Below are 26643 nucleotides of genomic sequence, written 5' to 3' on the forward strand. Positions count from 1 at the left end.
GCTTCACTCTGGCACCTTTAACAGCTGATTGACATGCAGAAATTAAACAGATGATGTTTTGCCCAGTAACAAAACATGGTAGCACCTATCTTTAGAATAAGGCAGCAATCCTCTGCACAGTTTCACACATTAAAATCAGTTGACTGCAGCCCTCTGTCTACTTAATCTGAGAGCAAGCCTTGCTGAACTCAAATCAGATTTACTGCTGAACAGGCAAGTATGGGTTTGCACTGCAAATTTATTTATGGCTATAAGAAGAAAGAGGAAAATTGCTGGTAACTGAGAAACAGACAGGCAAGTCTCTTTAAACTAAAGAGAAATCTCCAAATGAGTGAAATCTAATGAATATGCACATGTGAAACATGAGGAGACACTGGGTGCATTGGGCTTTGGTTATTCTTTGAAGGGTTCTACCACCCTATTTGCCCAATCTGATCTCCATCCCACTCCACCATTGCATCAGGCAACCATAGAATGAGCACCATATAGGAGTTCCATCCCAATTGCAATATCCAGCTTTGTTGAAATGTGCCCCTTCAGTTAAAGGGTCTCACGCTGCTCTAGGAGTCTTTTACTGCAACAAAGCAAGGGAAATTCTGGTTGTATTGGAGCTTCCACAGTGGAGTCCTCTCTCTTCTCGGTCTCCTCTATTCCAGACTAAACACATCCAGCTCCCGCACCTTTTCCTCGTAAGGCTTGGTTTCCAGATCCCTGATCATCTTGGTTGCCCTCCTCTGTACACGTTCCAGCTTGTCAATATCCTTCTTAAACTGAGGTGCACAGAACTGCACACAGTTTTCTAGGTGTGGTATGACCAAGGCAGAATAGAGTATAGTGGTACCTCTGGTTGCGAACGGGATCCGTACTGGAGGCCCGTTCGCAACCTGAAGCGCTGTATCTGCGCAGGTGTGCAGCACGATTTGGCGCTTCTGCGCAAGCGTGAAGCGCGATTTAGCGGCGAAACCTGGAAGTAACCTTTCTGGTACTTCTGGGTCGCAACCTGAAAAGACGTAACCTGAAGCGTCCGTAACATGAGGTATGACTGTAGTACTATGGCTTCGCTTGATCTGGACACTATACTTCTGTTGATGCAGCCTAGATTAGCATTCACTTTCTTTTGCCGCTGCATCGCACATCATCACACTGTTGACTCATGTTAAGCAGAAGTCTTATGCTAGCAGGATCTTATCAGAGGAAGTCAAATAAGTGTAGGGAGGGGAGGAAGCAAATCCTTGAAAGATTCTCCTGTTCCCCCCAAGGCTTGCTCATCCCTCCTAATTGGTCTGGGGTCCCACTGATTCTGCTAAGGCTATAGGTTTGGCTATAGTGCTCCTATACCTAAGGCTATGCTTAGATGCCCATTTGAAAGCATGTTTAGCAGCTTCAGCTACTGTGCCAGTTTATTGTTTATTTATTTCTTTAAAAATATGCTTTGCCTTTTTAAAAAAGAAAAAATGCATACTCAAGGAAGCTTGCCATCAACTGTCTCGACAACATTTGTTGATGCAGCCTAGAATAGCATTAGCCTTTTTTGCTGCTGCAACACACTGTTGACGCATATTAAGCTTGCAGTCGACTAAGACCCCTAGCTCCTTTTCACATGTACTACTGGCAGTCCAGGTGTGCCCCATCTTATATTTGTGCAGCTGGTTCTTCCTGACTAAGTGTAGAACCTTGCATTTGTCCCTATTGAAATTAATTTTCTTAGTTTTGGGCCAGTTTTCCAAGGCAGTCATCTCGCATCTCAAGGCAGCTCTCACTTGTTGCTTAAAGGTAAAAGTAAAGGGACAGGTTCTGTACTTAGGGGTCTTAGTTGACCACAAGCTTAATATGCATCAACAGTGTGTTGCAGCAGCAAAAAAGGCTAATGCAAACATCCCCTATATAGCCGTAGGAATCATAGAATCATAGCTCTGAAGAGTTGGAAGGGACCACGAGTCACCTAATCCAAGCCCCTGCAATGCAGGAAGCTTTTGCCCAAAGCGGGGCTCGAACCCACAACTCTGAGATTAACAGTTTCATGTTCTCTGGACTGAGCTGCCCCAGCTGTAAAGGGACGAAAGAACCAGCAAGGGGGGGGGGGGATGCACCTGTCCAAACACCGAGGAGGCGGGTCTTATAGCGTCAGGCTTAAGAGAGTCTCTCAATGAGGGTTTTTACCCCAGACGTTCGGTTCCCAATTAACAGAACTTAACGTCCTCCATATGCGGGGCAGGAGGGCTGGAAGCACCTTTAACCTAGTGAATAAACAATGGGGTCCTTTAGCTGCCCATTGTGTCGCGAGGCTTTTAAATGCACAAGGCTAGCTTTCCCTGCCCTTTGTTTGCATGTGTGAGTGGAAATTTGTTATGACCCTCATGGTCCCTTCCAGCTCCACAATACTATGAATCTATTATCAGCATAATTTCAAAGCCCAAAAGGGAACTTTGTTCCACAGGAGCTTCTTCTCCTTTCCTCATGCAGCGGTGTCCAGGAGCAAAAAGAAGGCAGGGCTCCTGAGAATACGAGAGTGCGAATTCCTGTCACCCTCATTCCCGGGTGTGGAAAATGCTTGTCGCTATTCTATTCAATATGTTGTTGTTGTTGAGTCGTTTAGTCATGTCCGACTCTTCGTGACCCCATGGACCAGAGCATGCCAGGCACTCCTGCCTTCCACTGCCTCCCGCAGTTTGGTCAAACTCATGTTGGTAGCTTCGACAACACTGTCCAACCACCTTGTCCTCTGTCGTCCCCTTCTCCTTGTGCCCTCCATCTTTCCCAACATCAGGGTCTTTTCCAGGGAGTCTTCTCTTCTCATGAGGTGGCCAAAGTATTGGAGCCTCAGCTTCAGGATCTGTCCTTCCAGTGAGCACTCAGGGCTGATTTTCTTCAGCATGGATACGTTTGATCTTCTTGCAGTCCATGGGACTCTCAAGAGTCTCCTCCAGCACCACAATTCAAAAGCATCAATTCTTTGGCAGTCAGCCTTCTTGATGGTCCAGCTCTCACTTCCATACATCACTACGGGGAAAACCATAGCTTTAACTATACGGACCTTTGTTGGCAAGGTGATGTCTCTGCTTTTTAAGATGCTGTCTAGGTTTGTCATTGCTTTTCTCCCAAGAAGCAGGCGTCTTTGAATTTCACGACTGCTGTCACCATCTGCAGTGATCATGGAGCCCAAGAAAGTAAAATCTCTCACTGCCTCCATTTCTTCCCCTTCTATTTGCCAGGAGGTGATGGGACCAGTGGCCATGATCTTCGTTTTTTTGATGTTGAACTTCAATATACAGTACTGTAAAACACTTGGAAACAACAACGACTGGAACTGGGGAGCCGGAATTCTGTAGCGCACATGACTGGTTTCTGCCTGTACCTCTACGTCGGCTTTCCGTTTCCTCATAGGAGCGCGTGAGAGAGAATCTCTGCCTCCGAAGGGCTGGCCGGCGCGCACGCGCATTGGCCGGCCGCCCTCCCATGCTCTGTGTTTACATTCGAGGGCTGCCCGGGCGGGCGAGGGGGCGATACTTCCGGCCCTCAGGTGGCCGCGTGCCTTTCCCTTGACGTCTGAGGGTGAGTGGGTCGGTTTCACCTGTGGGTGCGGTGAGGTTGGGGGTGGGTGGGTCTCCTCCCGGCCCCGCGGCGGCGGGTTCTTCAGGCTGGTGTGCCGAAATTGTGCCTCCGGTGCGCAGGGTTGGATCCTGCTCGCGGGGGTTCCCATGGCTACCTGGCTGGATGCTGAGAGGGCAGGATGGTGCGCTAGGTCAGCGTCCTTGCGCTCGTTTTCAAGAGCAGGGAAGATTTCCAGGTGCACCGACCATGGGCGTAGGCGGGGGGGGGCAGGGAGGGGAGCTGCCCCCCTAAAAATCAATTAAAAATCAATAAAAATACTTAACTAAACGAGGTTCTGCCCCCCCAACATAAAGCCTGCCCCCCTCCCCAACAAAAATCCTGGCTACACCCATGGCACCGAAGGCTACTGGATTGGAGGTTGGAAATTTTGGGGGCTTACCAGGCACCCCCAAACTCGGCCCTCCAGCTGTTTTTGGACTACAGTTCCCATCATCCCTGACCACTGGTGCGGTTAGCTAGGGGTGATGGGATTTGTAGTCCCCAAACAGCTGGAGGGCCAAGTTTGGGGATGCCTGGCTTAGCCCCTTCCTGTGCTTCCATCATAGCTGGTCTTCCTCAAAACAAGGCTTTGCAGCTTAATTCCTATGCTTTTGATTCTACGGTGGGGTGCTGCTGCCGCAGGGCACGATCCATCTATGAGCACCCATCAAGTTAAGAACATGATGGAACACAAGCCAAAGGAGAGCAATCTCCCAGAAACAAGAGCTTCACAGACACCGTGCCTCAGTGTCTGCAGCTTTCAGATACTGCTTGTCCAACGCTGCGCCCAAATCGAACACAGCCTCTCCCGACTCGGATGTTTTGCTCCTGATCGCATAATAACCAGTTCTGTGTGGGTCGAGGGTTCAAATCTATAATTCTGCCCGAATGTACATGGTAATTTAGATTTTGATTTTCCCATCGTAACATTATTGAAAACTGATCACGCATCTGAAAGTGCAAGGTTGAAATAATTTTGATCGTCACAATTGATAATTAAAACTTGTTAAGCAGAATTGAAATAATTATTTCTTGGCAGCCTTGACAAAAATCCCATTGTGTGCAGCATTTGAAATCCATCAGGCGCATTTTGCACCTTTCTTATCGGCCATTTGCGACCAAGTGAAGATGATCGGGTGCCAGGATGGCATCTGATGTCTCTGCCATCTGGAGGAGCATGCCTAGGGATCCTTGGATCTGTACTGCTTTTACACACTAGCAACACATCCTGTAGAATTCTATCCACTATATTTTATCAGCACAATCAGAATTAAGTTCAGGAACCAAAAAGTCATATTGGAAAATACGAGTTTCAAGTCCTCTGGCCCCAAAATAGCAACTGGGCATTCCATTTTGGCGACTGTAACCCTGGTTTAAGGAGCCATTTGGTGCCTAGCTTATATATCTGAGTTTGTAACACTGCTGTGTGTAATGCATATTCTATATTATCCTACATATGTCATTTATTTTTATTAACCTCTTAGTTGAAATTATTTTTTCCCTTTTTTGTGTTCAGATCAGTTGTGTATACAGATACAGAGACTCCTGTTTCAAGTTTTTCAGTATGTTTATATTATGGCTGTAGTCATATCAGTCTTGTTTCTTAGAAGTAAATTCAGCTGAAATTAGTTGAAGTTGCTCTCAGGTTGACTAAATGCGTTGAGACAGTCATATGCTGTTGTTTATAGTCATGTGATTGCTTGCAATGTAGGTCAAAATCAATGCGAAATATGTTGAAAACATGGAACTTGCATTTCATTACGGAACTTCCTCACTATTGCATGACTTCCTTCTTGGCTTTCAACACAAAGTCCACTGGAACTGCTTTGCTTGCGTGAGAATATGCCTTTGAAAAACATTGACATTGATTTCCTTCTGCTTTCCTCAATGCTTCATGCATTTGTTGGTGTTATAGCATGGAAACATTATTTAAAGTAGCATTTTCGTTTTCTGTTATGCTTTTTATTTATTGGCTGATGTTGCTATTATAAATTGATGACTCTCATCCTACCACCAATTTCATGTACAGTCATACCTCATGTTACGGCAGCTTCAGGTTTCGGGTTGCCGACCACAGGAAACCCGGAAGTACCAGAACAGGTTACTTCTGGGTTTCGCTGCATGCGCAGAAGTGCTGAATCGTGCTTCGCGCTTACGCAGAAGCGCCAAATTGCACTGGCACCGGCGCAGACGCGGCGCTTCAGGATGCGAACACTGCGGGTTGCGGACGTGCCTCCATCACGGATTACGTCCGCAACCCGAGGTTCCACTGTATGAGCAGAAGCATTGCATGGTTTGTCTCAGAGTTATTCTGCTAGCTGTGCAATCATCTCTCGGTAAGGCTTACTCCAAGTAAGTGTGGATTCTTGGCCCTTATAAAAATGTTGAAATGTTACTTTCTGCATAAGGAGTTATAGTGGAGATCAACTCTTCTTTTGTATTACCACAATCCTAAGCATGTTTACTTGGATGCACTTCCTACTGTTTCCGAAGTTCCTTAATTACTAGAAGTATAATCACAACGTATTTAATCTCCTATTCTGATACTGGTATGTGATGATATAGCATCAATTTCACTAGTGCTAAATATGGGATGCTGGTGGCGCTGTGGGTTAAACCACAGAGCCTAGGACTTGCTGATCAGAAGGTTGGCGGTTCGAACCCCCGCGACGGAGTGAGCTCCTGTTGCTCAGTCCCTGCTCCTGCCCACCTAGCAGTTCGAAAGCACGTCAAAGTGCAAGTAGATAAATAGGTACCGCTCCGGCAGGAAGGTAAACGGCGTTTCCGTGCACTGCTCTGGTTCGTCATGCTGGCCACATGACCCGGAAGCTGTAAGACCGGCTCCCTCGGCCAATAAACCGAGATGAGCACCGCAACCCCAGAGTCGGCCACGACTGGACCTAATGGTCAGGGGTCCCTTTACCTTTAAATATGGTACCTCTGTTGTATATATTACTGACAGATGTTTTATATGAATCCTGCTATGCTCACTCTCTGCTTTGTTCAAACTCTAGGTTTTAGGTATCGGTCATGTGACAGTTGGGGTCGCCATGTCTGCTCTGTGTCCTCCTCCTTCTCCTGCTGTTGCCAAGACTGAGATTGCCTTGAGTGGAGAGTCCCCATTGCTGGCTGCTACTTTTGCCTACTGGGACAATATTCTTGGTCCCAGGGTCAGGCACATCTGGGCCCCCAAAACAGACCAGCAGCTTCTCAGTGATGGAGAAATAACATTTCTTGCAAACCATACTCTGAATGGGGAAATACTTCGTAATGCAGAAAGTGGTGCAATAGATGTGAAGTTTTTTGTTTTGGCTGAGAAAGGAGTCATTATCGTGTCCTTAATTTTTGATGGGAATTGGAACGGGGACAGAAGTACGTATGGACTATCGATAATCCTTCCGCAAAGTGAGCTTGGCTTCTACCTTCCCCTTCACAGAGTATGTGTCGACAGGCTGACACATATTATAAGAAAAGGACGGATATGGATGCATAAGGTAGGATACTTCTTCATGGTAACCACTTTTAAGTCTGGAGCCTTGTGATTAGCTAAGCATAATACTTGCCAGATGGTGATCTAGCCAAATAAATTCAAAATCTTCCTTCTCCTGCTCTTGACTTTGGGAGCCCTGACACTCTCATCCATGCCTACACAAGAGTAAGTCTTTTCCTTGCACACACAAAGCTACTTTGTCCTATCTGCGAGGTGCAATTCCCACGGAACTTTAACAAGACCTACAACAACACAAGAACAATCTTCATTTTTTTATAGTGTGTTATTTTTACTTAGTAAAATACCTGTACGACTTTTCCATACGCTGCTCAAGACTTTGATGCCCATGTGTATTTATTTATTTCAGTTATTTAAATAGTTATCAACCACACTTTCATGGAAAAATAACAAGGTGGTCTATTCTCATGCACCCTTCTTGATCATTGCCTGCAAAAGAAATACACAGTGCACAAGGCTTTACTTTGAAAAATATCCAGGGCATTGGTCTTTCCAAGAAGTATAATCTTTCCAGTTCATTTTAGAATGGGACACTTGGGCTTTTTATTGGAAGAATCTTATGATCTGAAGTGCAGCTGTGTGGAAGTAAGTCACTCAAATCAGACGTTTTTCTCTTTTTTGTTTGTTGGACCCTACTCAACTACAGAGCTGCTCAAGGCAGCATACATATGTGGTGGTATTATCCCATTTTACCTCACAAGAACTCAATGGACTAGGCTAGGCTGAAATCATCTGGGGAGACTGAGGCTGCTCACTGAGATCATGGCAGAACACAGATCTTCTTTTAGCCTGTTTAGAATTGAATGTGCTTTGTTTTGACTAAGATACTGCAGCTTAGTTGTGTTGTTGTGAATCTGATCTCTTGTTATAGATCGCTGGCTGTACGGTGTATGGGTTAAAACATGTACACATATGTACTAGAACCTTTCTTTTAAAAATAACAATTTCCCCCCATGCCTAGGAAAGGCAAGAACACATTCAGAAGGCTGTCCTGGAGGGCACAGAGAGAATGGAAGACCAGGTAAGAATGATGAAAGCGGAGAGACTCTGCGCACATTTCAATATTGACACTTCATGTCCCATCAATTTCAAGTGGAAGGATTACAAGTGTTCTTGCTCCTTTCCCATTCAACCACATCCATCTGTAGAAGCTGCTACTGCGGGTTCCTCTGGGTATTGTGAACGTTTTCTATAAAAGAATGATTTCCATGAAGATGGAATAGAAACACTGAGCAAACTGAAAAACATATGCCAACTCCATGCCATTGTGGAGCGAAGTAGAATTCTGAGTGGTATTTTATTCTCTTTGTACACAGGCCATCTAAATGAAGAGTGTTTTTTTTAAAAGTGGTGACTTCTTCAGTTTATTTGTACCATCAACCTCTTGTCAAAAGATCTTACTAGATCATTGGTTTATCAGGCAAAAGAACTGGCAGTGCATGTGTTTTGGGTTGCAGCTGGCTGGGAGAGGGTTTATGATACAGCAGGGTTGGGGAACATCAAGCCCAGAGACCAAATGTGGTCCTCCAGGCATCTTTGTCTAGCCCTTGGGACTTTCTCCAACCACCACCCCTCCCCAACTCACACTTCTCACTGGCTGTGCTTCACACCCTCCTAAAATGCTTTTGCCTGGCTGGAATATTTCCTTGAATTCTGATGGCACCTTTCTGTTGCCTTCATGGAGGATAGAAGGGTATGTGTGAATGTGTACAGAAATGAGCTTGAACAAAGGTAACATTTACTGTCACTGTTCCACCCACATTTGCCTCTGGCTGCACCCACCACGGGGATATGGCCCCCAAAAAGTTGTCCACTAGGGAATGTGGCCCTCGGGTCAAAAAAGGTTCCCCATCCCTGTTGTAGATGACTTTAGGGAAACGGTTCTTAACAAGGAATGAAACCACAAGTATTTTCTCTTTATCAACTCTAGCAATACATTAACTTATTCAGTTTTCTCTGTCCTATATCTGCCCAGGCTCTTGAATTTTATTTAACCAAGTAGTCTAGCACAAGAGCTTAGAAACTCAGTTTTAAAATTGCATTCAGTTCAAAAATTATATCCATGGTTTACTAGGTAATTTTTCTGTTAGGTTGGAACAAATCTGGAAAATAAAGCATTGAGTCAAACTTAAGTTATATTCTAAGCAGACTCATTAAAATCAATGGGTTCAACTAACTGACTTGACCCACTGGAGCAGATTTTGGGGACGTGGGAAGATATTGGGTTGGGTGGAAGGTGAGGTCCTGTCACACAAGCAGATGTCTACTTACATAACATTGGATTGTTTTACTAGTTTATTGTTATTCTTTCCTCTCCAAAAAATGTTCACCCTATTCAGGTTCTGTTCTTTAAGTACACACTCTGCTTTTTATTTCACAAAACATTATTTGTTGCACAGGGCCAGAGCATCATTCCAATGCTGACAGGGGAAGTTATTCCTGTAATGGAGCTCCTTTCATCTATGAAATCACACAGCGTGCCAGAAGAAATAGATGTAAGTCTTACTGTTAGCTGCTTCATGAAAAGAAGCAGCTCTTCCCCTTTCTTTGAAGTGCCTTTAATAAAAAGAATTTCAGCTCATTAGTCAATGGATTTCTAGCTTTGGGGGGGGGGGGGTTTGGCCAGTACAGTACAGAATTTATACCAGGGTACATTTATTTGTATGCCAACCTTTCAAGAGTTAAAACCTTGCTTAAGTCTACTTACAACATGAAAAAATACATAATTAACAAAAGTAGTCTTAAACAAAAACATTGAGAAGCGCACAACCAAATTGAGCAATATAAATCATAGTAAGATCTATAATAAAGATACCAAAAATTAAAATCATAACAGCAACCCCCCCCCAAACCTCTAAACAACTCCCCAGCCCAAGAATCTGTTCAGCATTCTCAGCTTTTGTAGCTGGAGTCAGTCCAGGCCCTGCAAGGCAAACAGCAGATCTTCCAGGACCTGCAGCCAAGGGCACATCTCACAGACATCACAGCACTTTTTAAACTCTACTGGACTAAATTGCATGTGGTCTGGTCTGTACGTAGCACTTTAAAGTGCAAAAAATTATCAAAATTGTGATTCATTCCACAGGTGTTTTTAAAAAAATCTAGGGAGAGTTCAAAGGTAGGATCTTTTTAGATCCTAGGCATTCTTTTACTGGATCATTAATGCATCAGCAAAACAAATATACTGATACAGCGGTGGGTGTGGAGCTTGTAAAGCTGGCGGTGGGGGATTGTACAGGCAAAGCAATGAACATTTAGTTCCACAGTCACTCTCTTCCTTGCTTGAATTGTGAGAGAGGATTGGAGTCCACGCAGGACCCTGGATGATAAAGGTCCTTTGGAATAAGATGTAGGATAGAAAATAAATGAGTAAATGAAATGTATTAAAATTCTGACTTCGTCTGCTTCCTTATTTTGTATAAATCTCAGCAATTTTTTTGCATTAAAATAGGATCGGTTCCTGGGCTGCTTGTCATTTGTAGCGTATACACCATGAGTAATCTTCCTCCCTGTGCTTTTATCACATTCCAGATAAGTGACACGGTGCTTAGCGATGATGACATTGGAGACAGCTGTCACGAAGGTTTCCTTCTTAAGTATGATCATTTGCTTTTGGGAAAGTACTTACTTCTAAAGCAGAGATTTGGGGAAAGAGGGAGGTGATTGGTAACTTGATGAGTGGGGAAGAAAAAATCGTTTTTATTTTTTGGTAGGGTTTTTGCCTATAAGCAAGCCTCTTTTCAGGGACGCAGGTGGCGCTGTGGTCTAAACCACAGAGCCTAGGGCTTGCCGATCAGGAGGTCGGCGGTTCGAATCCCCGCAACAGGGTGAGCTCCCGTTGTTTGGTTCCAGCTCCAGCCCACCTAGCAGTTCGAAAGCACATCAAAAGTGCAAGTAGATAAGTAGGTACCCGCTCTGGCGGGAAGGTAAATGGCATTTCTGTGCGCTGCTCTGGTTTGCCAGAAGCGGCTTAGTCATGCTGGCCACATGACCTGGAAGCTGTCTGCGGACAAACGCCGGCTCCCTCGGCCTATAGAGCGAGATGAGCGCGCAACCACAGAGCCGGTCACGACTCCTGTCCTGTAATGATTACTGCAGAGTAAAACAAGATGTTCACATAGGAGTTTAAGGCAATTCATACAATGTGAGTAGCTATTAGATGGTATCCTTTAATTTTGTTTTGTTTTGCAAATTTTGTCTGAAGTCTAGATTTGTAGTAATTTAATTTCAGGTGGCTGAACTAACCATATAGTTCTGGCCCTTGGTGTTTGATTTTAGTACAGACTGCATACCACATTTGGAAACGTTAGTATTGTTGACAAGAAAACGCTTTGCAAAGTCTTTTTAGCTGCTGCATGTAAACTTCTTGTGAAGTATTTCATATTATTTTGTATGCCTCTCTTTTCAATTTGCAGAGCCATCAGTTCACACTTGCAGACCTGTGGCTGCTCGGTAGTTATAGGAAGCAGTGCAGAAAAAGTTAATAAAGTAAGCATCTCGTATCTTATAAAGGTTAGATTACCAGGCAGAACAATATGCTGCCAGAAATCATAGGCGTTAGTCCTTTGATTTCTTATCTTACCTGTAAAGGGCGGGGGGAGGGATTATTCTAGCAACAAAATATGAAGCTTGTGTACTTAGAAAATGACAATATAATTGGCAAAAAGTCATTTGGGTTCCTGTAATTGGCAAGTAACAACTACCCAGTTACTATATCATATAACAATTTTCATTTGCAAGTTTTCTCTTTGCTAAATTTCCCTGCCTATAAGTATTTTTACAGTATTTTTGTATTACAGATAGTACGGACGCTGTGCCTCTTTCTTACTTCAGCAGAGCGAAAGTGTTCTAGGCTGTGTAGAAATGAAACTTCCTTTAAGTATGAATCGGGGCTTTTTGTGCAAGGATTACTGAAGGTGAGGTCTTTGATTTGCTCAGCTACATTTTGTCAGGAGTCAGTAACTTTAGTCATTAGTTTTCTAATCAAATGAAGTATTGTTGTGCTTAGATTAATCAACTATTTATTTTGTTAGCATCTTTATTAATGTCCTTTAAAATTAAAATACAGGTTTCTGGTAGGTTTTTCCTTGAAGTGAAGAAGTTGGAAGCATTTATCTAGCCAGGACAAAGGAAGCATAGATTAAACTGCTAATTTGCATTAACACAACTACTGTTTTTTAAGGGAAATGTACTTTCCTGTCTGTTCTTGCTATGAAGTATAAAGATAAATCAACATCTTTACTTTTATTCTCGCACTTAAATGTGTCATATAGTGGAAACTGGAGAAATCTTTTTCTGAAAGTGATACTGGTAATTGACTAGAAATGTTTAATGTAAAAAAATAGGTTGGGGTTTTTTATTTTAAAAAAATGGCAGTCCAAACTGGACCTTTAAAACTTTAAAAACCTTTAAGAGCAATAATTGCCCCCAAAAACCATCCCCAGGGTGGAGGGAAGAAAACTGGTAACAATAGTGAACAAAACTACGAACTGCAGTTGTGTTTCCCTCTCTAACACAGTCATAAATTTCATTTATGAATCACTTCTCATTAGACATCATGAAGTGAATTACAGTATAACATATATAAAAACCAGCTAAAGTAATTGCAAACACAAAAAATTCAGTGATTTCAGTGGAATACTTCCTTCTGAGCTTTCTATAAGGGCACTTGCTATCCACAATCTGGAGTCCCCTGTCCATTCGTGGAGTTACTATGCATGTTTACTCATAAGTAAGCCCAAATGTAAGGCTGTAACAGAGTCTACTTTCTGTATGGAGAACATTCAAACTCTTATAATTCAATCCGTAGAAGTTGACTCGTGTGTTAGCCCCACTAAGTTCAATTAAGCTTATGTCCACAGACATCAAGGCAGAAATCCTAAACCTGCACCCAAGGGATTAAGTAGCTCAGTTGGTTAGAGCATGGCGCCGATAAGGCCAAGGTTGCAGGTTTGATCCCTGTATGGGACAGCTGTGTATTCCTGCATTGCAGGGGGTTGGACTTGATGATCCTCAGGGTCCCTTCCAATTCTACAATTCCAAGATTCCTACTGAATTTGTTGGGACTGTATAAGTATTAAGAATTGAATTGTAAGATGCCGAGTGCTGTCCATACAGAACACATCCTCAGTGTGACATATGTATATATCTATATCAGGGGTCAGCAAACTTACCGCAACTCGGGCCGGTGTCTCCAGCGCCGATCGCGTGGTGGGCCGGAGGGCGGGGGAGTGCACACCCTATTTCTGGCGCACTTCTGAGTCAGAGGAGCACTGGAAATAGCTTGTGCGCATGTGCACGGGCCTCTGACCTGGATATGCATGCTTGCGCATGCGCAGATAATGCTTGTGCATGCGCACAAGCTATTTCTGGTGCTCCTCTGACCTGGAAGTGGGCAGCTGCGCAGTACAGCGCCGGTAAGAGCAGGCAGCGGGTGTTGCCATGGGCCAGATAAACGAGCCCCTTGGGCTTTAGTTTGGGGACCCCTGATCTATATATATGTATGTGTGTATGTGTGTGTGTGTGTGAGAGAGAGAATTGTCTAACTTATTGCCATATTGTGACAATAAATCAAAATGTTTCAAATTGTAATCTGATAGTCCCTTATAGTTTTTAATTCCTCTGACCTTTTTTTTTTAGTAACTGGACTAATTTTTTTCACTCTGACAGGATGGCACTGGAAGTTTTACGTTGCCTTTCCGTCAAGTGATGTATGCTCCGTATCCTACCACACACATTGATGTAGATATCAACACCGTGAAACAGATGCCTCCTTGCCACGAACATATCTATAATCAGCGGCGGTACATGAGATCAGAGCTAACAGCTTTCTGGAGAGCAACTTCAGATGAAGAGATGGCTCAGGATACCATTATCCATACAGACGAGAGCTTCACCCCTGATCTGTATGTGTTCTTGTAGAGCTGCAGAATTTAAGATGTTGACACCTATCATGGTTTAAATGCAGTGTCTAGATAACATTTCGGTTCCGTTTTGCCATCCAGGCAAAATTTCTGCTCTGAAATTAGGACCAAATTACCCAAGCAAGTTAAACCACAAAGCCTAGGGCTTGCCGATCAGAAGGTCGGCGGTTCGAATCCCCGTGGCGGGATGCGCTCCCATTGCTCGGTCCCTGCTCCTGCCAACCTAGCAGTTCAAAAGCACGTCAAAGTGCAAGTAGATAAATAGGTACCGCTCCTGCGGGAAGGTAAACGGCGTTTCCGTGCACTGCTCTGGTTGGCCAGAAGCGGCTTAGTCATGCTAGCCACATGACCCAGAAGCTGTACGCCAGCTCCCTCGGCCAGTAAAGCAAGATGAGCGCCGCAACCCCAGAGTCGGCCACAACTAGACCTAATGGTCAGGGGTCCCTTTACCTTTACCCTTTACCCAAGCAATATTGAAAGCCAGCAGTCATTTTTTCCCATTTTGCATGGGTGAGATTCTACCTTTTGAATGGGGAGTCTTTTGTTCTCCCCCAAGAATTGTAAACTTGTTCCCTATGAGTTTCTTAGGATGCTTCCGCAGCTATGAGAATTTGATTTCTGTCTCCACCCAACACTCTTCTGAGATGCCATACTTTGGGAGGCTAACGGCATGAGAAGTAGGATCACCAAAGTGGTTATCCTCTACAAGATTTGGAAGCTTCTTAGCTTTTTTTCATAAACTAGCAGCAAGAAGTGATCAGGTAGACTTGTTGCACAAATCATTCAACACTCGGGTCCGGTTTATACATGCATGTATATGGGATGGCTCCACTGAAAAACGCAGGGCTAGATTCAACTAACCAGGTACACTAGCGAAAGCCTGTGCAAGGTCTCCTGCTAGCACACTGGGGCTTTCCCCCATCTCTGCCCCCCTGTGCCTCTCCCAGATCTGCTCAGGAGGATCTGGAGAACCCCCAGTGGCAGAGGAGAGGGTTCCATATAGCAAGCAGAAATGCTTGCACTGATGGAACGATTGCCTTAGCGTGACACTGAGTTCCAACCATGGTGTTTGAGATGTTGGGAGAAGAAGTTCTCTGGTATTTGGTCTGTGATAGCTCATTCATAAACACAAATTAGCACTTGAGGCTGCAGTAATCAAGTCATGAGCCGGCCTTCGTCATGGGTTATCCTTTAATTACAATTGACACAGTTTAGTCTCATTTTGTATACGAAGTATTGTGTGCTTCTATAAAAGTATTTATATAGAAGAGTTTGCCTGCTATTTTTGCATGATTTTTTTTTTTTTTACTAGCCCTACTTTATATTTTAGATCACATATAAGAACAGTGGGACTTCTGGGTTTTCGAATGCTGTAAGGAATTATCGATTACAGATACCGAATGGTACTTCAACTTTGCATTGTGTATGAAACTCAGCATATTACTGCATGCTTCCTCTGTATTTTTACAGGAACGTTTTCCAAGATGTCCTTCACCAAGACACTTTAGTAAAAGCCTTTCTGGATCAGGTAACTGTTCATGCTAATGAGTTAAAACTGATAAGCGATATATCACCTATTTTAATTTTTTTAATGAGTTCCTTTTGTGTAGTTGTAGCCTTAAAAAACACCACTCCAGTGGTTCCATTCTGTAGTATTTTAAAGCGTGATTTCAAAGAAGATGCTCTAATCTAATACTAATGAGATTAATTACCTACTGCCTGTCTTTTCTCTGTATTTGCACTCTAAAGTCAAGTCATGTGGCAATACTGGGAAAGTGCAGGAAAGCTTCAAATATAGTTGAGGGATGTAGGAATAAAATGTATTTGTTCAGTATGCATTTAGCGTTTAGCAGATTAATTGTAGTTGTAATTGCAGAAGCATCAGCAGTTAACAAACCACTGACTTCAGTTAAATTTCTGAAGTTAATTATGGGACTTGGGCCAAAAATTCACTCAATTTTTTTTATGTTTATTGTTGATACATAAATATGTGCATCTGCATAATCTCTTTCTTTGCAAAAGCTGGTTCCCAGCATTGCCAAACACAAACACAGCAGAACTACAGACATGAGCAGACTTGATTCTCAATGGCTGAAATTACCAGGGTTTAATCAGGTTTAATCCTCGCCCAAATGTGTTTCTGTGTGCATCCTTTTACATTTGCTATAAGTTGTTGCTGCCATTTACCTCCTACAGCTAAAAGTAAAACACTGCACTTGAGAGTGGCTGTTGCAGCAAGAACAAACCACCTCTCCACTCTTTTATTTTTATGTACAGAAATCCTATCGCACTTAGCATATAAATATCAGGAATATAAGAAAACCAGTATGATTTTCTAAAACTTGGCCGTTCACAAAATGAAACACTAAAATAGAAAATTTCAGGAAGGCACATGGCTGGGTCACAGTGCAGGGAAAGCCTGCTTAAGTAAATAAAACACTTCTTGAGCAAGGGCCGAAAACAGTACAGTGGTACCTCGGGTTAAGTACTTAATTCATTCCGGAGGTCCGTTCTTAACCTGAAACTGTTCTTAACCTGAGGTACCACTTTAGCTAATGGGGCCTCCTGCTGCTGCCGCGCCACCAGAGCATGATTTCTGTTCTCATCCTGAAGCAAAGTTCTTAACCCAAGGTAATATTTCTGGGTTAACCTGTAACCTGAAGCGTATGTAACCCGAGGTACCACTGTACTGTGTGTGCCTGCTTGATATCCAAAGGGAGTAAGTAAATTCCATAAACTAGCTGCAGCAGTGCTTAAAGCCCTGCTCCAGATGGCTAGGAAGTGAACCTAAGGAGTATATGGAGTAGCCAAAAGTGCATCTCCTGAAGACAGTAGTAGCCAGGTAAGTGCATAAGAGAACAGGCAGTCCCTCAAGTAAGCTGGTCCCAAACTGTTTAGAGCTTTGTATACCATTAGCAAAACCTTAAATGTGGCCCAGCAGCATACTGGCAGACAGTGCTGTTTCTTCAGAAACTATGGGTAGCCTGCCCTTACCAATGGTTCCTACAGAAGTGCATAATGTGTGCATGCAGAGCATTGAGATGCACTGCACCCTGCCCCGCCCACCGAGTTCCTGCAAGATCCACGCTTGTCCTCTGTGTAACCAACTCCTATCATAATTGTGATGGGATGATGAGCTGCTTGTGCGTAAAATCGTATCCCCTCAGAGTTTGTTCAAGTCCACAAACCTCTGTCTGTGACGGAGCCCCTCAAACATGGCTCCTCTAGTCACTAGCAGATTCCGACAGTGGTTGCTTTCGGAATCGCTTCCAACATAAAAGCTCCTTAACGGAAACACGTCTTCTGGACTCCCTGCGTGACAGTTTCCGGCGAGGAGTGGGTGTCCCTACAGGAGGTCCTGAAACCTCCCCACTGTTTTCGCTGGAAGTGTCTCTGAGCCATCCCTCCAGCTCACTTTCTCTCCCCCTACTGGTTCCCTCTTCAGCTGCTGAGTCTCTCCCAACCTGTGTGAGCCCTTTCACCTCCCTTCCTTCCGATGGCAGTTCCCTGACATCCACCTCCCGTCCAGGGCCCCCTTCACCCCCTCCCGCCCCCTCCTCTACGGGCGGTGAGGAGGCAAAACCCCGGAATGAACTTCCTTCATCTTCCGATGTCTCGAACACTTCTCTCCACCTGTTGCGGTTCCTGGTCTCGAAGTACTCCTCCTCCTCAGAGTCCATCTCCCCTTCCCCTTCCGAGTCCGGGAATCCTTCCAACTCCTCCTCCTCATCGGTGGTCCCAAAGTATTCCCTCCGGAACCTCTCCACAGGCTGAGGTTTCCTTGGGAACCTTTGATGGAACGTTTCTATCAATACCTCGTCATTGATATCTTCTGCCATTACCCAAGTGTTTTCTGACTCCGGTTCTCCTTCCCACGCTACCAAATACTCCACCTGATCCCCCTTCCACCTTGCGTCGAGGATTTCTGCCACATGGCTGCTGCATTCTCTTTCTTCTATGACCGGTCCCCGAGTGGCCATCCCTTCTCGTCCCCCCTCATACGGTGACAGTAACGACCTGTGAAATACTGGGTGCATTTTCATGTGGTTGGGTAACCGGAGCCTGAAAGCCACTGGGTTGACCTGTTGAATGACCTCAAAGGGACCCAATCTCCTGGGTCTTAATTTCTTACAACCTCCTTTGAACGGCAACCCTTGGGTTGACAGCCACACCCTATCTCCCACCCTTATGGTTTCACCTTCCCTTCGGTTCTTGTCTGCCTGCCTCTTGTATTCTTCCTTCGCCCTTTCTAAGTTGAGTTGGAGCTGACGATGGATTGCTTCCATTTCTTCTACAAAATGCTCGGCTGCCGGGACGCTCCATCTCTCCCCTTCTCCCCCTGGGAAAGCCCTGGGATGACACCCATAATTAGCCAAGAAGGGGCTCATCCCTGTGGACACATTCTCGGCATTGTTGTAGGCAAATTCCGCCAGCGCCAACTTTTCTACCCAGTCATTCTCTCTGTCATTGACATAACACCTCAGGTATTGCTGGAGGACACCGTTTGCTCTTTCCGCCTGCCCGTTGGTTTCAGGGTGCCGGGCAGTCGAAAAGTTGACCTCCACCTGCAATAAGCTCATGAGCTTCCTCCAGAACCGGGAAGTAAATTGTTTTCCTCGGTCTGAGACCACCCTCAATGGCATCCCGTGCAACCTAAAAATGTATTCTACAAATAACTTCGCTGTCTCTTCCGCCGTGACTGCATGCGAACAGGCTACAAAGTGGCACATCTTTGTTAGTAGGTCTACCACCACCATGATGGCTGTTTTCCCCTTGGACTTCGGCAGATCAGTCATAAAATCTATCGACACTGCCTCCCAAGGTCGTTCTGGGGTTGGTAAGGGTTCTAATAGCCCCGCCGGCGCCCGCCTCTCCCCTTTGGCTCGCTGGCATTGCTCGCACCCTCTTACATACTCCCGTACATCTTCCCTCACCTTAGGCCACCAAAATTCCCTGGTGACCAACCACATGGTTTTGTGTTGTCCAAAATGCCCCGCCGTGGGGCTGTCGTGCAACTGCTTGAGTACCCTCCCCCTTAAGTCTCCTTCAGGGATATACAGTGCCCCTTTGTAATACAAAGCTCCATTTCTTTCCTCGAAACCCCCTGGTTCCTCTCCCTCACCCCTAAGACCTCTGAGCTTATTCTGGGCGTATTCATCATTCTCTGTTTCCTCTACCAGTTCTCTTTGTCCCACCAATGCCGCCCCACACACCCAGCGGTCCTCTGGAATGACATGTCTCTCTTCGGGTGCTCCCTCCCCCTCCAAATATTCAGGTTTGCGTGAGAGAGCGTCCGCCCTAATGTTCTCTGGGCCTGGCACGTAACAAATCTCAAAGTTAAATTTGGAGAACTCCTGGGCCCATCTCACTTGCCGTTGGTTGAGCACTCGTGCCGTCCTCCAATACTCTAGGTTCTTGTGGTCAGTGCACACTTGCACCTTATGTTGTGCGCCAATTAGCAGGTGCCTCCATCTCCGGAACGCCTCATGAATGGCGAGTAGTTCTCGGTCATACACTGTGTAGTTCCTCTCGGATTTGTTCAGCTTTCGCGAAAAAAAGGCACACGGTCTCCACTCTGACTCCTCCTTCCCTGGCTGCAGAAGCACCGCCCCAATCGCTCTGTCTGATGCGTCAGTTTCCACTCTCATCGGTTTTTGTAAATCCACATGCAGGAGTTGTTGTTCCGAGGCGAAGGCCCTTTTTAGTTCCTCAAATGCTCGCTCCGCCTCCTCAGTCCAAACGAACTTCTTCTTACTGCTGAGACAGTCCGTAATGGGCGCCGTCAGGTGGGCAAAGTTTCGGATGAACTTACGATAGAAGTTCCCAAATCCTAGGAACCTCTGCACATCCTTCCTTGTTTTGGGTGTTTTCCATTCCAGCACCGCCTGGACCTTGCCGGGATCCATGGCCAATCCCTTGTCTGACAGGCGATACCCCAGGAATTCCACCTCCTTGGTATGAAACTGACACTTCTCCAGTTTCACCCACAGCTGGTTGGCTTGCAGCCTGCTCAACACTTCTCTGACGTCTCTCACATGCTGCTCCTCATTCTCAGAATACACCAACACGTCGTCTAAGAAGGCCACACAATTCTTGTAAAGCAAAGGCCCCAGGACGTGGTTCATAAACGATTGAAAGCACGCGGAGCCTGCTTGTAAGCCGAAGGGCATAACTAAATATTCAAATGCCCCCAAAGGGGTGAACATGGTGGTTTTCCATTCATCCCCCTTCCTTATTCGTATCAGGTTGTACGCCCCCCTTAGGTCTAGCTTTGTGAAAATCTTTCCCTTCCGCACCCTTGTCAAAATGTCGTCAATCCTGGGCATAGGGAAGGCCACTGGTTCTGACACTGCGTTCAAGGCCCTGAAATCACACACGAGCCTCGGCTTGTCCGTGTTTTTTTTATCCACAAAAAACACTGGGCTGCCCCCCACCGCCCTGGACTCTCTGATGAACCCTCTCTTCAGGTTCTTGTCAATGAACGCCCTTAGCTCCTGCATCTCTCTGTCTGACATGGCGTACAGCTTGCCTACAGGGAGCTGTGCCCCAGGGAGTAAATTGATTTGACAGTCAAAGGGTCTATGCGGGGGTAGTTGGTCAGCTTCCCTTTCGCTGAAGACGTCGCGGAGATCTGCGTATTGTCGTGGTACCTTCACCTTCTCCGTTACTTCAGTCCCTGCTAGGGTGGCTTGGGCCCCTGCCAAACCCTTTCCCTCTTTGCAGTGTTCTAAGCAATGTGCTGAACCAAAAGAAACCACTCTCTGATGCCAGCCCACCAGCGGATCATGTAACGCTAGCCAGCTCATCCCCAATATAATGGGAGCTCCTCCCAAGGTAGCCACATTAAACGCTATCAGTTCGGTGTGCCTTGCCACCTTCATTATCATTGGGACGGTCTGCAAGCTGACTTCTCCTCCCAACAGCTCCCTGCCATCGATCGTGGTCACCTGCAGGGGGTTGCTTAAAGGGATCGTCTGTATCTGGTGTTCAGCTGCAAACTCTTTGCTCATGAAATTGCAGGAGCTGCCTGAGTCCAACAGCGCCTTTATCTTTAGAGGGTGTCCGTTTGGCAGCTCTAGCGCCACTTCTATCACTAGGGCGGGTTTAGGAGGTTCTGGCGTGGGCACTTTCACTGCTCTTTGGCCTGGCTGCTGTGCCCTGACGGTGGCAGCCAGGCGTTGGCTTTTACTTGCTCCGGTATTTCTTCCTCTCTTCCCTCCACAACTCCCACCATCCCTTGCCATTCCTTCCTCTGGGGGCAGACTCTGGCAAAGTGACCTGGCTGTTGGCAGAGATAGCATTTCCTGGCGCCTTTTCCCTCCTTCTTTCCCCCCTCACTGGGCTTTGAAACTGCGCGCGCGCGCGCTGTTCCGATTTCCATCGGCTCTGCCGGCGGGAAAGTTGGCTCTGGAATGTCTGGAATGCGGAACTCCTTCCAACGTTCCCCCTTCCCTTCCCACCTCTCCAATGCTCTCGCCTCCTGGCGCGCTCCTATGGTCAGCGCAGATTTGGTCAGCTGGTCCATAGAATCCGCCCTGGGGCCCCGGGAAAGTTCATCTTTCACAGCCGAAGAAAGCCCTTCTTCAAATAGCATTTGAATGGGTTCCGCCGATAAGTCCCACCCCAATCTATGAACCAGCATGGTGAACTCAGTCCAGTACTCACGGACAGATCGGCTCCCCTGTTTGCAAGCCATTAACTGTCTGCGCACCACTCCCTGCTCAATATCGCTGGAAAACATCAGATCCATGGCGCGAAAGAACTTCATCGTGTCCCTTAGGACGTCACTATTCGCTGCCATCAGGGGTCTAACCCAGTCTCTCGCCCCCTTTTCAAGATGCCCAATCACGAAAGCCACTCGTGATTCCTCGTCAGGGAATTCCTCAAACTGCAGATTGAGGGCATATTGCATCTCTGTCCGAACGGCATGATAGTTTTTGGGCTCCCCCCCAAACTTCTGCACCAATCCTGGTACCTTTCTGGCGAGCTGGGTGGCTTTCTCCTTTTTGTCTGCATCCTGAGCCCTCCTCTCCTCAAGCCTCGCCGTCTGCAGCGCTAGCTGGACCTCCAACGCCCGGTACCTTTCTTCCAGGCTTGGACCCGCTCCAGCTCCTGCTTCTCCGGTTCCGGCTGGGTTGCTCATGATGCCTTCTCCTGCACAAGCTGCTTTCAAAGACTGTCGGAATGCTGTGATGGGATGATGAGCTGCTTGTGCGTAAAATCGTATCCCCTCAGAGTTTGTTCAAGTCCACAAACCTCTGTCTGTGACGGAGCCCCTCAAACATGGCTCCTCTAGTCACTAGCAGATTCCGACAGTGGTTGCTTTCGGAATCGCTTCCAACATAAAAGCTCCTTAACGGAAACACGTCTTCTGGACTCCCTGCGTGACAGTTTCCGGCGAGGAGTGGGTGTCCCTACAGGAGGTCCTGAAACCTCCCCACTGTTTTCGCTGGAAGTGTCTCTGAGCCATCCCTCCAGCTCACTTTCTCTCCCCCTACTGGTTCCCTCTTCAGCTGCTGAGTCTCTCCCAACCTGTGTGAGCCCTTTCACCTCCCTTCCTTCCGATGGCAGTTCCCTGACAATAATGTATATTTTACTAGTCTATAACAGAAGGCAGTGTATGGGGTGAGCCATGCGGGAGAATGCCACTAAACAGAACCCTTTCCCCTCTTAATGTAATGTGTACTGATCTTTTATGTGGCAATTCTTAACAGGTCTTTCATTTGAAACCGGGATTGTCCCTGAGGCGTGTGTTCCTCGCACAGTTCTTGTTAATCCTTCACCGAAAAGCCTTAACCCTAATCAAATATATAGAAGACGATACGTAAGTATAAAGCTAAAGGGAGCAGTGTGTTTTCTTGGCCCAGTTTTCGTTGAAATCATTCCGTTTAACCACACTTTCCCCTTACCATCCCACAGGCAAAAAGGCAAGAAGCCTTTTAAATCGCTCCGTAGCTTGAAGATAGACCTGGACTTGAGGGCAGAGGGTGACCTTAACATAATAATGGCCTTAGCTGAGAAGATCAAGCCCGGATTGCATTCATTTCTGTTTGGCCGCTCTTTCTACACAAGCGTGCAAGAGCACGACGTTCTAATGACTTTTTAAAGGTTTATTTATTTTTATGTGGGTTGGTATCTCTTCACAATGCTTCTCAAAGGTATTGTTTAAAGGGAATATAGCATTTCTCTTCACAAACACGTGCTGTGGTCCGGTGCAACAGAAGGTGTGGTTTACACTACAACAGTCTTCTTCCCCAGCCCAGTGCCCTCCAGCTGTTGTTGCTGGACTCAGACTGCCATCAGTCCCACCCAACATGGCCTGTGGTCAGGGATGATGGGAGTTGTAGTCTGCCAATGTTTGGAGGGTATCACTGCAGGAAAAGTCAGAGAGGGTGCTGTTTAGACCTGCGCAGCCCAGGTAGGGTGGTTTCTTACTTGCCTTCTGAGCACCATGTGCCACTGCTGATTCCTGAGAGGGGAAGGAAGAAGGCTCAGGAAGCTCAGTGTGGTTCGGGTTTGGTAGTAGGAGTGCTGGGTTGGCTCTGCCACCATGCCACTTTGGTCCCCGTGCCTCTCCCTCTCGGGAGCTGGCAACAACATTCTGTGTTTGGAAAGCAGGAGAACAGCCCTTTGCCACCCCACCAGTTGCCACTGGAATCGAGTCAGTTCAACTTAGGCATGCATCAGATGTTCCATTTTGATTACAGGGAGAGTAAACATTGGTGTGGTTTGTTTAAAGGTTAACTTAATGGCATTTTCGAAACCACAAAGTTGAGGACAACTTTTAATGGGTTTTTAAGAGGATATTGGTTTATAATTTTTCTTTGTGTGTGTGGTATTGGGAGACATGTTCCATTTCCTCCTTTCTGTTCAGGGACTGTTGATTGCAAAACAAACGGTCAAACGTAATTTTAGGACTATCGCTTCCAGTGTGTTTGGTAATATGAACCGTGCCATCTGCTTTTTCTCCCTGCCCCCCCCTTACATATCCTTCAAAAGCCAGCAGAAACTTGCAGTGACATCTTAAGCACTTCAACACAGGCATGGAACAGGCAATGAGGCAGTACTTTTAGATGGTGTCATCAAAAGTGCCAAGCAAGACTATTCTGTTGCTAATTATGTCACCCATCATGCATGTTGCACTGTGTTTTGTCAGACATGGTTGCAAGTCAAACAGAGTGCAAATTAGGAAAGGTATGTTTTATGCTGATAGGAGCAATTGCCAAGCTCTTTCTGATGAGCTACTGAGTGAAAGCCATATAAAAATCTCCTGGATCTCCAATGCTTCTGAGCAGTTTGGGGTGAGGGGACTGGTTAGAGACAAATTTAGTTGGTACCACAACTGAAATAAGGGTAGTAGTGGCAAACTTCTACTTTTCCTCTTCAACTCTAGCATATTTACCTCTCACCTCTCAGCTTCTTCTAAATCGAACAAAGATAAACATGTATTTGCCTGTTTTCCACTGCCTTTCATACCTGTATAATATGGAATATTTATAATGGCTTTAATGTACATGTTTTGCAAAATGCCAAGAGCTGCCATAAAAGTGCATGTCATGTACTTCAAAAGGTTTTTAATGCATGCTGCTGTTTTTTAATTTCATTTTTTAATTGTTTGCTAGGTTGGGGTTGTTCCAATACGCTAATACGTTTCTTTAAGTGCAATATTTTGTGTTCATGATTTGTGTTCAGGGAAAATTTACTGTCAGAAAGACATCTCTAGGCTGTTATTGAGCATTCCTTATTATGAATTCTTATTTTCTTGGAAACCTGTTCTCCCTTCTCATCTGATGGCTGTTGCCCACATGTGATGGCTCAGATGAAGGGTATCCAATTTAACTTTTGCATCTTGGGAAGTTGTGATTGCCAAACTTTCCCCTGTAGTAAAATGAGCAAGGTGCAGTATCTTATGTGAAGCTAACTGCATACAACAGACTCTCACCCATCATTGGCTTATCACAGCCAGTAATTTAATTTGTAAAGATGTGAAGTTGCCATGTCAAAAGACTAAATATTATTGTGGAGGTATGGGGCCTGACAAAGCAGCTTCTGCTCTTTGGGACAACTGGGATGAGGGCAGTAGAAGCTAGGCAGGAATGAGAAATGCCTCTTAGCTTAGCTCAGTGTAGGTAGCATCCCAGTGAAAGGCCTGAGCACAACTCTGGTAGCCTGTCAATAGCTCTACTCTTGAGATTAAAAGTCCTGTGCAGCCATAACAAGAAGACAGACAACTGACATTTTCCTGTCTTAGGGTTAGTGATAAATTTAGAGGGAATACTGTCAGACCGTGAAGATAATTGTGTTCTTTTCCATAACTTAATTTACAGAGTAATAGTCCTAGGTGTTGGTTTAAAAGCAGCTTAAAAGATTTGAAACTAATATAGCATCCATTTACCTGGGATTTTCTGTATTTTCATGCTGCTACGTCTGTGGATTGCAAGGTGCTTGAAAAATTTCAATAGGAGAATTATTGCTGATATAATCTAGTAATGGGACAAATTCCATTTGCCATTTTAAAAAATACATACTAGGGATAGCAAGCTATATTTTAATGTTGTTGTTGAAGTGGCTTTAGAGTTCTGATGAATAAATACAGGAGATATTGCCACACAGAGAACCCATTATTGAACCATATGCCTAATTGTAGATCGATGCATTTTTGGCAAATAAAACTGGCACTACCAAAATGAAATCTCTGTTGCCTGAAATATATCCTAGTGTCACATTTTCACTATGAAATGTCTAAATGCTAGTAATTTGCTCTGATTTTTTGGTGCACTTTTCCCATGCATGTACTGTACATTATAATAAAACGGATAAATACCTCCATATTTTGTGTTGCACATCTTATTGCTCAGGGTAAGATTAGGCTATTGAAAGCAATATTGCAAGAAGATTCATGTACCAAAAGGTCTTGGCTGCAGTACGCATCGCCAGCATCACTATACTTTCTCCCGCACCTGTGTCACATCACCATCCATAGGGACGTAATTGCCATGCAAAACAGCATCAGTTCCTCCCTTTAGCTAATTTACTGGTCCAAGTATTTGTTTCTTATAACATTAGTGCAACTTGCTTTCTCTAGGCTGCAAGTTTGTGCCATTTCCAAACTACTGTATTGGTACTGGGATTTGACCAGAAAACAGCAACCCTGTCACATATACAGCTTCTTGAACATTGAGGGCAGCCGGGGACAGTGTGGAATAAATAAAATGTGCGTGGATTTTTATTTTTTTTAATGGATTAATATTATTTCTAATTGTTTCTAATATGCATTTTTAAAAAACTGTTGTACTTTAAGCGATCGCACGTGATGTGAGTCACTTTGGGCACAATTTTGTGGAAAAGTGGCATACAAATAAGCAGGTGATGATGATATTGCTGGAGCAAGTCCTCTTTTTTAAAACTAAGAACTACTTTTGAAACTGCTCTGTTCTTTTAAATAAAAAACCATCACCGCCATCCTGATGGGAGCGAAGACAGAATGTAAGGTCGGGCAGAATGCTGCAAAAAAAGAGGGAGACCCCTGCGGGTGAAAACACGCCTGCGCAGTAGAGGCCAGCGGACGGACCCAGCGGAATCCCCAAGGAATAAAGAGAAAGGCACGCATGCGCCCCACAA

The 26643-nt window shown here is 45.3% G+C and overlaps 1 protein-coding gene across 2 annotated transcripts; it reads left to right on the top strand.

The window, feature by feature from the left end:
* The first annotated feature begins 3397 nt into the window (after positions 1-3397).
* Positions 3398-25851, top strand: C9orf72 (C9orf72-SMCR8 complex subunit). 2 transcript variants are annotated; one of them, XM_080986896.1, is made up of 11 exons: positions 3398-3552; positions 6606-7085; positions 8061-8120; positions 9499-9594; positions 10631-10695; positions 11515-11587; positions 11899-12015; positions 13769-14004; positions 15493-15550; positions 22737-22846; positions 22942-25851. In XM_080986896.1, the coding sequence occupies exons 2-11, from the start codon at positions 6642-6644 to the stop codon at positions 23126-23128; spliced, it is 1446 nt and encodes a 481-aa protein (XP_080843022.1). In that variant the 5' UTR covers positions 3398-3552; positions 6606-6641; the 3' UTR covers positions 23129-25851. The 2 variants fall into 2 exon arrangements, with proteins under 2 accessions (XP_080843022.1, XP_080843023.1); XM_080986897.1 differs by lacking the exon at positions 3398-3552 and adding an exon at positions 3676-3787.
* The last annotated feature ends 792 nt before the right edge of the window (positions 25852-26643 follow it).

Source organism: Podarcis pityusensis (genome assembly GCF_964106645.2).
Source record: "Podarcis pityusensis genome assembly, chromosome: 17".
In the NCBI taxonomy this organism is placed as follows: Eukaryota; Metazoa; Chordata; class Lepidosauria; order Squamata; family Lacertidae; genus Podarcis; species Podarcis pityusensis.

Excerpts from the sequence above, each read along its gene's own strand:
- C9orf72 (XM_080986896.1), top strand. The coding sequence starts at position 6,642 with ATGTCTGCTCTGTGTCCTCCTCCTTCTCCTGCTGTTGCCAAGACTGAG. Across the intron at positions 11,588-11,898 it reads GTGCAGAAAAAGTTAATAAA|ATAGTACGGACGCTGTGCCT; the intron begins GTAAGCATCTCG and ends TTTGTATTACAG. Across the intron at positions 22,847-22,941 it reads AAATATATAGAAGACGATAC|GCAAAAAGGCAAGAAGCCTT; the intron begins GTAAGTATAAAG and ends ACCATCCCACAG.